The 12,283-nt window shown below is 37.4% G+C and overlaps 2 protein-coding genes across 2 annotated transcripts in view; both read left to right on the top strand.

The window, feature by feature from the left end:
* Window positions 1-12,283, top strand: part of LOC311612826 (protein S100-A12-like) — a 266,221-nt gene that overhangs the window by 154,353 nt on the left and 99,585 nt on the right. The gene's annotated exons all lie outside the window — the stretch shown is intronic.
* Window positions 1-12,283, top strand: part of SPAG17 (sperm associated antigen 17) — a gene marked incomplete at its 5' end in the record, with an annotated part of 126,495 nt that overhangs the window by 59,283 nt on the left and 54,929 nt on the right. Inside the window, 7 exons of the mRNA XM_084866518.1 lie at window positions 1,064-1,201; window positions 1,291-1,404; window positions 1,980-2,130; window positions 3,653-3,880; window positions 3,976-4,194; window positions 9,578-9,633; window positions 10,218-10,331. Of these exons, the coding sequence (XP_084722644.1) occupies window positions 1,064-1,201; window positions 1,291-1,404; window positions 1,980-2,130; window positions 3,653-3,880; window positions 3,976-4,194; window positions 9,578-9,633; window positions 10,218-10,331 (1,020 nt within the window). The remainder of the gene's footprint in view (window positions 1-1,063; window positions 1,202-1,290; window positions 1,405-1,979; window positions 2,131-3,652; window positions 3,881-3,975; window positions 4,195-9,577; window positions 9,634-10,217; window positions 10,332-12,283) is intronic.

The raw sequence follows: 12,283 nt of genomic DNA, 5'->3' as shown, positions 1-12,283 counted from the left end.
TCCTTCAAACAACACTATGAAATAGGAACTATTTTTATTTCTTACTTTACAGATAAGAAAACTGAGGCATAAAAAGGTTAAGTAACTTATTCAAATAGTAAGTGGCAGAAACTGCTTACTACTTAAAACCAGCCCATCTGAGTGGAAAAGTAGGCATGTAATCTTTTAAGACCTCACTTTCTCCTTATGCAGGAGATTCTTGTCCTTTACTGATCTCATTATCCATCTGTAACTTTTCTATCTTGAAGAAAGAATGTGGACTTGACCCGAACCCCAGTTCCTCCCAGGCAGTAACCTTGGGCCTGAGCCAGTCACCTAACTTCACTTCCCCTGGCTTCTTTCTCTGTAATGGAAAATAATGTCCAGTTCACCCACAGCATTGCTATGAGGCTTTAGTGAGATAATGTATGTGAAGGTGGACACATAGTTCTGGGCATTTGGTTGGCACTCAATAAATATTTATTAAATCTGAAGGAGTGCCGAGACCAGTTCGGCTCAGTGGATAGAGCGTCGGTCTGCGGACTGAAAGGTCCCAGGTTTGATCCGGCCAAGGGCATGTACATTGGTTGCGGGCACATCCCTGGCAGGGGGCGTGCAGGAGGCAGCTGGTCGATGTTTCCCTCTCAAGGATGTTTCTAGCTCTCTATCCTTCCTTCCTTCCTCTCTGTAAAAAATAAATAAATAAATAAATAAATAAATAAATAAATAAATAAATCTGAAGGAGTGTAAGCACTCTTTAGCTTTAAGAGAAAGAGTAAATCATTAAGAAAAAATATACTGTTGTTTTTATTTCTATCATAGAAAATTTTCATGTTTACCAGTTGTATTTTAATACATGTATTAAAATTCTAATACATGTATTAAAGTTATATCTACTTTAATGAATGGATTGTAAACATTTTTCCTTTTTTTTTTTTTGTCAGTGGGAATTACACTGCCACTTTGTGTAAGCACTGTACTTTATTTGTGGAAACTGCCTGGTTTTTACTAAGCAATAGAAATATATGAATATCATAAAGAGCTGACCATTAAACCAATTCCTCCCAATTCTTTATCGTAACAGGTTGTGGCAACAGAAAAAGACCTCATCCCACCCAGTCTGGTGGAGCTGCCGCCCAGGGCCGATGGGCTGGATCACAGAATTGCAGCTCACATCGTGTCCATCCTGCCCTCTCTCTGCCTCACTGAGAGAGAGAAAAAGGTCAGATGGCCCGAGAGAGCCAAAGTGCTTGCATGCATTGAAAAAGTATGGACTCTCTCTCTAAATCAGTTTTATTTCTATTTGAATAGAGTCTCCATAAGATATTTTTAACTGAAGAAGAAAGTGAAAGCAAATCAGCGCCCAGAGGCCCTTTGCTGCTGAATTACCACGATGTGCACGCCCACAAGAAATATGCACTGAAGGTACTAATAACCCACTTACCCTGAGGATGACCGCCTCCGGAAAGCCCGTTCGTAATTATTCAGTTAAAGAAATCTTAATTTATAAGCCTTACTCTTGCCAGTTACTCATAATATACAAAATGAATACCTGTTTGCAAAGTGAGAGCTCAGAAAACGGAAATGGATAAAGGAGAAATTATGTCAGCAAAGAAAGCTTGCCTAATCACATTGATTGCGGCTATACCAAATTTGCATGAAAACTTTATAGTAATTTGCTTTAAATAGCTGCTAATATGAAAAACTGGTAGAGGCCAGAAAAGGCTCTCAGAAGGGAGAGAGGAGTACATATGAGACTTTGGCAGTTTGTCACTGTGAATGAAGAACCTGTCATTTCTATGCGCCAGGAACCTCTGGCAACGTGAGAACTGGCTTTGTGACCCTCAGCAAAACCCCAATAGTTTGTCTCCCCCAATTACCAGTGATTTCCCCTGTTCCCAAATAACGAGAGGGAAGGTATTATGTTTTGCCTTCTCCATATGCATGAGTCATTTGGCAGCTGCTTTAATGTCTTCTGTTGTGCTGCTCTTTTTCATCAGGACCAAAAGAATTTTGACCCAATTCAAATTGAGCAAGAGATGCAGTCCAGGTTGCCACTGTGGGAATTCCTTGAGTTCCCTCTGCCCCCACCATGGAATAGCACAAAACGTCTAGCTACAATCCATGAGCTCATGCACTTTTGTACAAATGGTGAGTATACTGCTCTATCTTAGCTTCAACCCATTCGCGTATGGTCCTTTGTGCCTCTTTAGATTACACCCAAAAGTATTTTGATTGTTGAAAGAACTTTCAGAGGCTGAGGGTGGGTATTTTGATTGACTACAATTTTCTTATCCTGAATAATGTTGTTAGCAATACTTCGATAGCTACGATGCTCAACCTTATTCAATTTGCTGCACTGGGTTTTGGCTCTACTGTGTTTCCATAACAAGAACCATCTATTTTTTATGTTCTCCTTTTCCCCACCTCCTGTGTCATATCTCTTCATTGACATAATTGGAGATGATGTGGGAATCCTTATTGTAGTTAGAAAAATAGATGGAGGAGAGAGCCTTCTGTTGGTGTGGTGCTGAGGGTGTGTTGATCCAGTGAACCTTCTCTCCCAACAGAAAGGGCCATTTTATGCTCTTAAAGAATGGTGAGAAAGAGGGATCATTAAGAATATCTAAAATCTGCCCTGGTTGGTATGACTTGGTTGTGCACCAAAAGTTTGACAGTTCGAGTCTTGGTTGTGGGTTTGATCTCCTGCAGGTGGCGTGCAAAAAGCAGCAGATCCATGTTTCTCTCTCTAAAAAAACAAAACAAAACAAACAAACAAACAAAAAAAAAACCCACCCAATTTTAAACAATTTTAAGGACTTTTCTAAAATCAGCTTCGTGTTGCGGAGTTTGCTGAAATTATATGTTATAGACAATCATTCCCTAAAACAAATTCTATTTTCACCTGAGGCTGTATAAAGATGCATTCCTACTTATAAGAAGGAATAAGAAATTACATAAACATCTTTTTTTTCACAATAAAGCATTTGTCCTAGAAAAGAGAATAGCATGGGCAGATTCTTCCTTCTCATTTCTTTTCTAACTCTAAGCAAATTATAAAAGATTATGCCCCTATCAGAAAGCATGATGCGTAGAAAATAATGAATGAGTGAGTGAGTGAATGGATAGATACACTTAGTGTAAGAGAGTAAATATGCTAATGAATAGATCCCATTGAAAGCTGATAACCTTTGAAGTATAATTATGGAATATACAGCACCAGTTCAACTGGGTGGAAAGAGGCCTTTTCTAGTCCTCATGAAGAGGAAATTCTACTGAATATAATTGCATATGTTACACACAAGTGAGTAATTTTTTGGTTTTAAATTACAATAGCAGAGGGTGCTTTTGCTTTAAAAGGATAAGTTGTAACCATATTCAACCAATGTGGTACCCTGGAAAGTCCATGTGAATTAATCTGGACACCTAATATTTATTAAGCTATGAAGTAATTGGGGAGCATTATCTTGATAAATTATATCTTGATTATGTAGTTTTCTTATTATTAGGTGCCTTTGATGTTTGTTGTAGAATTGTGGAGCCCATATTAGTCAGATCAACACCCATTGTGGTATGACTCCCTTGTTATTCTGGTGGACGGACCCCTCTGGCTGCCCCCCGCCCTCTCTACCATAAGAGCATTCCAAGCAGCACAGATCCTGCTTTCTTACAGAACCCTTGAGCTGGAATGAAGTTGAAAGAGCCTTCAAAGTGTTTACTTTTGAGAGCCTGAAACTCTCTGAAGTTGATGAAGAAGGGATACTAATGCCTACTAGGAAAATATATGGGATAGATTCTGAAATTTTCAACATACCATGGGACAACCCTGCCAGATTTGCTAAACAAATAAGGCAACAGTACATTGCAAAAATGAGCACCCAAGAGGCCAAACTCGAAACAGGTACATTGCATGGAGGGAACAAAAAACACTCTTGCATTTTGTGGTTGTTGATTTTTCTAGTGTGGCAGCTCATGAATCTTCTTTACACTGATTAGATACTGAACCCAAAGAAAACGTTTTATTTATGGATCAGAATTGGTCAACATATGTTCAAGATAGCGTGATCAATAATGAACCTTCAAATCCTAGTCAACCTTTTTCTGACAGTATGAAGCATTCTGACCTGAATAACGAGAAACCTTTAGAGCCTGCTAATGCAGAGCCCTCAGAAAAGGACACCAGTGTGGAGACTCAGCAACAATCTGAACCTTTAGGTAAGTAACCACGCGTGTGTGTGTGTGTGTGTGTGTGTGTGTGTGTGTGTGGTGTGTGTAAACATTATTAAGAATGTATACATCAAAGAGTGATTCAAGATGCATTATTTTAAAATATATATATATATTTTATTGATTTCTCACAGAGAGGAAGGGAGAGAGATAGAGAGCCAGAAACGTCGATGAGAGAGAAACATCGACCAGCTGTCTCCTGCACACCCCCTACTGGGGATGTGCCCACAACCCAGGTACAGGCCCTTGACCGGAATTGAACCTGGGACCTTACATTCCGCAGACCGACGCTCAACCACTGAGCCAAACTGGCTCCAGCTCAAGATGCATTATTTTAATTGCTCTCCATTTCAATTGAAAACTTTTTAATATATTAGTTATTTGGGTAATTAAACTTTGTTAATGAGTGTAATTAGTCAGTAAATCCTGTTTATTTCAACCCTTGTTTTTCAAATTTTCCTAAAGTTTCTATGTCCACTCTTACTTTAGTAAACATAGTGCATTTTTATTACTTAAAAATATAATTATGAACTATATTATTGTAATTTAAAGATAATTAAAACTTTTATCACTAGTGTTTCATAGGGTTAGTATACTTATATGAAAAAAATTATTTTTAAATTGCAATAACATAATGAACTGCCCAGTATAGAGCTTTATACAAAATCAATAGTCGATGAACATTGATTCCTTTCTTCTCCTCCTTATAGCTCATACAATTCCTCTCATTCTAGAATAAAGCATATATATTGTCATATTTGGAGGTATAGAAGTTTAAAAATATTAAGCTAAATTTTTATTGAGCTATCATACATATAGCTGTCAGATCAATTACTTCAAATATAACTCAGTTACTTTCCTGTTCATAACATTCAATGGTTCCCTACTATTTGCAAAATAGAACCCAACTCCTTGACCTGCTTTAAATGCTTTGATAATAGTACTAAGTTACTTTTCTGAAACCCCCTCCTCTTTTTACTTTTTTGCTCACTCATTCATGCTCTAGCCAAACAGAATTAGGCCCTATTTCCTCTATACAACCTGCTCTTTTTAGTCCCTGTGCCTTTCCCCCACAATGTGCTCCACCTAGGGATCTCTTTTTTATTAGGTATCAATAGAACCTCCATGAGACTTTGTTAGATATGTCAATCTGGAAATGCCTTCTTAGCATTTCCATGGTAATAAATAGTTTATACTTCCTTTATTGAATTAGTTGTCATTTCCTGCTACTTATTATAGTAATGCGTATGCCTATATTCAAGCCTCTATAACACTGTAGCTTTTTGAATGCCATAAGTATGTTTATGTTAAAAATATTAACCATATACTGTCCTGGCCATCTGGCTCAGTTGGTTGGAGCATCTCATACACCAAAAGGTTGTGGGTTCAATCCCTGGTTCGAGGTATGTACCATAGGCAACCAACTGATGTTTCCCTCTCACATCGATGTTTCTCTTTCTCTCTCTCTCTCTCCCTCCCTCTCTCTCTAAAACATATCCTTAGGTGAGGGATATATATATATATATATATATATATATATATATATATATATATATCTCCAGTGCATGAAATTCATGCACTGAGGGAGTGTATCAATTTCATGCACTCTAGTTCACTATAAATACATGTATTTAAAATTGCATTGGAGATGCTAGCCAACTCAGTAAAGTAAGAAAAAGAGAAAAAAATGTAAGGTTTGAAAAGGAAAAAACAAAAATATTATTTGTAAATATTGTGTTTGTAGAAAACCCAAAATAATCCACACAAAACATTAGGATTAATATGAAAACTTAAGGAAATTGTGGTTGTGAAAGGAAGCACATGAGATGACTGGAGTGCTAGGACTTTTCTTTATCATTATTCATTATGCCAAATATTTATGTTCTATACACTTTTCTGTATGTGTTATATTTTATAAGTCTTTAAGCATTAAAAAAGTAAGTGGTCAGTGCCATAAGAGAACAGGTGTTAAGTCAGTATTGACTGAATGGTTGACTTACCATTTTCATTTATCTAGATGAGGGTAGAAAAGGAAATCAATGGAGTAAAATTAAAGGAAATCTATTTGAATATTGCCATGCCTTACTCCAAGCCCTATGCTAAGATATTTTACTTATATTAACTAATGCTTTATATAAATATCAAACCTATAAGGAAAATACTATTATCCTAGTTCTACAAATGAGGAAATGAAGACTCAGAGCAGGTTAAATAACTTGTTCAACCACATAGAAGGCTAATTCCAACCAACGTTTTCTTCACTGTGTCTTGGGGCTTCCACAGTTCCAGAAATTCCTTATGATGCATCTAATGGTTTACCATATTCATAACCTCTTCTTCATGCTGATACTTGTCCTGGCTTTGCTACATTTGGGTCTTCCTTCCTTTTTTCTCAAAGTTGATTCTGTATTTTATGTTCTAAGTGCCTTCATCTATTACCCTAGCTCACAAAAAAATAAATAAGTTAACCAGGGGTGGTGTAGCATTAGGGCATCCTATGGAAATATACTCATATGACAAATAAGTCATTTTTGAATCAATATGGAGCCAGAATAAGCCAGGAGAGATAGTAAACTTGAGGGTTTTTTTCCTTTGTTTTTTGTTTTGTTTTGCTTTTGCTTTTTTTTTTTTTTTTTTTTTTTTTTTTTAGAGCAACTGGTATATGGTTTTCCTTAGGCAACTTTTGCCACCTGGTGGTCAAACCATATAAACTGGCATTCTGGGTTCTGGTGAAAAGTAGATAGCTGTAGCAACTTCCTAAATGATCAAGGCTGAACATTATCAGTGTGTCCTAGAGACTGAGCAATCTTGAGAGCTGGAGCTGAGACTCAGAAGGAATTCTACATGGCACATGTGGGCCCACATCAAGGAATGGTTACAGTTGAACCAGGGAGGGCAGTTGAAGCTTAGTGCCTCACTGTGGCTGTTGTGTATGAGAGATTTTTTTTTATTTTATTTTTTGTGGTGATCTTGCATTTTCCCCTTAACTATGTCTCACACTTCTAAAGCAGCCACTTTAAATCTTTTTAAACAAAGCAGAAATTGTTAATGTATTTCTTGCACAACCATCTTAGCATCAAATACATATAAAAGCCTTTCCTGGACATGAAGGGCTGAATATTTGTACTTTTCTTAACCAAACACTGGATTTCCATCTGAGACTGTTTTTGAACTTGACAGGGCCTATTGGATATTTATGAAAAACTGAGAGTTGATAACCATGAGGCTATAGGTTTAGATGTGCCCTTTATGCTTGTTGGGTGTTTTTTTAATAAAGTAACTGCTCTGCAGAGGGATCTTGTTATCTCTAAAGTAAAACAGATTAGGAAAGCTGTTTTTCAAAGGGATGAGAACGCATCTATTTCCAGATGTGTCAAAAACTACTGAATCACACTGTCAAAGGGTTATGTGGTTGAAGGCTGAAATCAGAAAGAAAGAAAAAAAATGATATTTGCTCTTCTATTAAAGAGTTCAGATTAGTTGGTTAATGTTCTTTCCTTTGACAAAGTAACTGATGCACAATTTTTAGAGCATATTTTCTAAACTGGAGACTTTCTGCTGGATCCTTAAACACAGAAGGGAGTATCAAATCTCCCGGAAATCTGGCATACCACAGAATAGAATAATTTTTATTCCACAGATTTCATATCAATTGTTCAAGGACACATGGGACATCATGGTCTATTTAGAGTTATAGTTGGCCTGAGTTTTCTCTTGCGTGGATATATTTAAATAAATACTGAACTGAACTGACTTTATAGTTTTACTCTAAATCAAAATGGAACATTCATGCTGTCACCTTCAGCAGCCCAAGGCAGAATGGAACCAGTAATGAAAATGTAAGTAGCTATGCTCCTAAAAGAAAGAAAAACATTGCCCCCTCCTTGTTAGACATAATTAACTACTCCCTCTGGAAGCCCAGATATGGTTCTCTTTGCCACAAATCTTATGCTTACCCCCAAATAAGCTTTTGTTGCAGGGTTTCTGCCACGATTCTGCTCTCTCTACATTGATTTCCAGTTTCAATATATGATGTAAATTCCCCCTTCAATTATTTTAAATAGTATTAGGCCCTGATAAGTTCCATGATTAAAAATGAAGCAGGGTATGAGGCAGAAGGCTTTTGAAGAGGTAACATTGTGTAATATGAATGAAGTAAGAATTTGCAGTCCATGAATATTTCAAAGCAAAGCATGCCAGACAGAGAAAAGCAAGGGCAAAACTTCATGACACAGCAAGCAGGCTGGTGAGTCTGGAGTGGAATGAACAAGGGAGAGTGGAGGGAGATGCATTTGGAGAGAGAGGCTGGAGATAAGCATTAATTTTATATTATTATAAAAGTGATAAAAAGTCAGATTGGCTTAGTGATTCAGCAGCACCACAGATATCATACAAGATTCATTTTCTACTCCATTTCTTTGGTCAAGTTTGGAATGTCCTATATACTTTATCAATTTCTCTATTAGAGATTCATAATCACAAGAGTATATTACAAATTTTGAGATGTTCACAGTAAAGATGCTTGTTTATCCATGTTAAACTAATTTAGTATATACCTCTTTTTTATATGTAACACTCATTAACCTTAGGAATTACAAAAGCATGGTGATGCAGAGATCAATAGCAGCACTCTGTTCTTTCCCTGCCCGTTCATGTGGCTGTTTGTTCCATGGCCAAAGAACATATCTTAATCCCAGTCATCTTATAAGGATTCTCTTGGGTCACAAGGAGAGCTAGTGTGCATGACTCATATTGGTCCATGGTTTCATGGAGTCCAGCTACCCATTCATTGAACTAATGTTTGTTAAACCCCATCTATATATCTATAGATGCTCATTAAATGGTTTTCACTTTAATAGGTGATTAATGAATGGAAGAAGAGGTGCATTTTCTTATTGGATGTTCATTTATCTGGTAGTTCTTTTCATACAACCTCTGCCCTGACCTTGTCTGTGGCTCATGAGATAGACCAACAGAAATTTGAAAAGACTTTGTGATCATTGCCAGCTTGATAAGATAATCAATGTGTAATAAGCAGTTGATACCATGTAATCAGTAAATATCTGCAACTTGTGAAGTAAAGGTGCATAGTCGTGAGTGGTACAGTCTGAAGTCAGCATATCTGATGTGATTTAGGAATGTATAGATAGGAAGCCGGGTTCTTTTCAAAGGGTTTCGCATCACTTTTCTAGATAGACATTGATTTAGAGTTATTGACACAAACACCTTTTTGGAGGCATAAAACATGCCTCTCAGGAATTACCTTTTCAGCACAGAAACATAGATCATATGGGCAACAAAAAGGCACAGCACTGACAAAGGCAAGAACAAAGCCCAAACACAACTGGATGTTGGTGTCTTTGATTTACAGAGCAGACCAACGAGATCAAAGATGAGGCAGCCACAAAGGCGGGTTCTCTTGAAAAGGTAAGAAATTGCTTTCTTAAAAGTGTAGAGACAAGATCATCAGAGAAAACCGTGACCCAGAATAAGAAACAGTAAAAAAAAAAAAAAAAAAAAAAAAAAAAATATGGTTGGCAAGAGAATGCAGATGCCAGAGAAGGAGAGAGATTATTCAGAAATCCCCAAACCAGCTCCAACTGGAGAGAGAGGAGTTAATTTCACTAGCCCGGTTAAGCAAAACTTCCAAGCTCCATGCTCCTCTCTAGACAATGTGGCTTGGCAACCTCACAAACACCTGCTGACCATACAGCCGTGTAGAACTAATACTGTCTTGAAGAGAGTTCAGAAAACCTGCCTATAATTGCTAACAGGACTCTGAAGAGTATAACCTAACAATAAAAATATTTAGATTATGTTGCCCATAAAAAAAAGTCAAAGGCATACTCTTTCTGGCAGCAGGTCTCCTAAAATGTTGCCATATGGATTTATACATATGCAGATTTCCCCAATTAAATGGAGTGCATGCTGGCTAGCTGATGAAGTCCACGAGGGCTCCATTTGTACGTACACAGATTAAAGCTGAAATCGTATTCCTGTGATTTTTGTAGCAACCCAAGAAGATGGCCGTGGAAGCAGAGTTAGAGGACATTCAGAAAACGCAGCAACGCAGTCTAATGGACTGGAGTTACACTGAGCATTTTAAACCCAAAGTTCTGCTGCAGGTATTAACGGATTGTGTGCGGGAGAGGTCTGATGTGTCATGATGTTATTTAGAGCAGTTCACTCCTAAGTCACTCTCAAATCTAGTTTGTATCACTATCCCCCTTTGCTTCAGCTATAAATGAGTTCTCAGATCTAGCTACACATAGGCAGTGAATCTCCTAAAGAGTTTAAAATGTACTTTCCAAAAGGATCTCTTCATTCAATCTTTTAAGAAAAAGAGAAATGTATGTGACTGCTGCACATATTTTCTTGACAAAAAAAAAGTAAGGCGTTTTGAGGAAGCAGCCTCATCCTCTCCACCCCACCCCCTGCCCCCATATTGCCTGTCAGTTCTGTTCAGTTTTCACTACATTTCAGAGGATTTCTGATGCAATTAACAGGCCAATGGAACCTGCAACCACTGACATTTATTGAGCACCTACCATCTGCTAGGCAATGGTTAGTATGCATTTTAGCTCATTTGACCTCTCACTAAATCTATGAAGTAGACACTAGGTAAGTGGTAGGAAACAGAGGCACCTTGACCGGTAGTAAGTCATCCAAATCACATGCTGATAAATAAGAGAAGCAGATAATGAACCCAAGAAATCTGGCCCTTGAACGTGTGCTCTTAACCAATATATTAACAAGTAATCCTAAAACTAATTCCTTTTGTTGCTTTTACATTTTATGTTTAAAACTGGACTCTTTTCTCCAAGTTTTACATTCACATATTCTTAATGCCAGATGAGGACAAATCCGTAATACCTCAATCAATAGAGAAATTAAAATAAAAAGGAAAATAGCAGCTTCCTCCCACCCTGAGCCTGTATTCCCAGATGTAAAAACCTTCAGGCCATTTCCCTTTTATTTTTGTTTTGTTACTTAACTATCTTTAAATAACAAGTATATTTTGTTTAGGTTTAGTTTTAGGCATTACCATCAATTGACTCTATTGAGCAAAAGCTCTGCCCACCCCCACCCAAAACATTCTCTCTCTCTCTCTCTCTCTCTCTCTCTCTCTCTCTCTCTCTCTCTCTCACACACACACACACACACACACACACACACACACACACACCTTTGCACTCTAACACTTCTGTCATTCTCTGACACTGTTAACTCTCATAATTTTTTGGTTGGGTCTGTATTCAATATTTACTTTATTTCAATTGTATAATTGTTATTCTCAGCTGAACTGTGCAGTATTGTATTCTTACTAGTGCATTTCCTTTTTTGATATAATTTCTGTTTTTCCTGGAGTTCATTTTCCCATTTTCTCATGTTTGTTTACTATGCATTTACCACTACTCATCCCTGAGCTCTCTATCAAAGAGTAAATCTCCCTTTAATACATTCAAACCTAACAAGTATTCTATCAGTTTTATTGTCTAAGCAATATCTCTGCCATATGCTCTGAACTCCTGCTTGCCCTCTAGGCCTGCTGCACAGCTGTGGTCCTGGGAGCTCCCTTTACTTCATCCTCCTGGCCACATCCTTTGCTTCTCTCTCCAGTTAGATATTCTGTTTCCTGAATTCCAACTCCTCTCTCTTTTTGTAGGGGGCCAGCCCTTCCAGTTGCTTCTTGAATTAAGATATATAGCAGGTACATTATTAAAGTAGTTGATATTTGAAAACATCTTAATTCTACCCTTACTTTTGACTGACAGATTAGCTAAATAAAAATGCTAAGTTTAAAAGCATTTCCCCTCAAAACTTTGAAGGCATTCCTCAATGGTCTTCTAGCTTCCTGGATTCTCTTTGGGAGAAAAATCAATAAAATTCTGATTCCTTATCAGTTTTTTTGAGTCTATTTCTTACTTCTCTCTGGAGGTTTTTAAGATGGACTCTTTGTTTCAATGGTCTAGACTTCCTGTTGATGTTATTTGGTGTGGTTCTATTTCTGAGTATTACACCAGTGAGCCCAGGAAAACCTTGAAACTCCTGTCTTTATATTCCGGAGTGTGTCCTA

The sequence above is a fragment of the Pipistrellus hanaki genome (assembly GCF_964339955.1).
Source record: "Pipistrellus hanaki genome assembly, chromosome: 18".
Taxonomy (NCBI): domain Eukaryota; kingdom Metazoa; phylum Chordata; class Mammalia; order Chiroptera; family Vespertilionidae; genus Pipistrellus; species Pipistrellus hanaki.
Note: the sequence above shows the minus strand (reverse complement) of the source record. Positions and strands in the feature narration are given on the sequence as shown.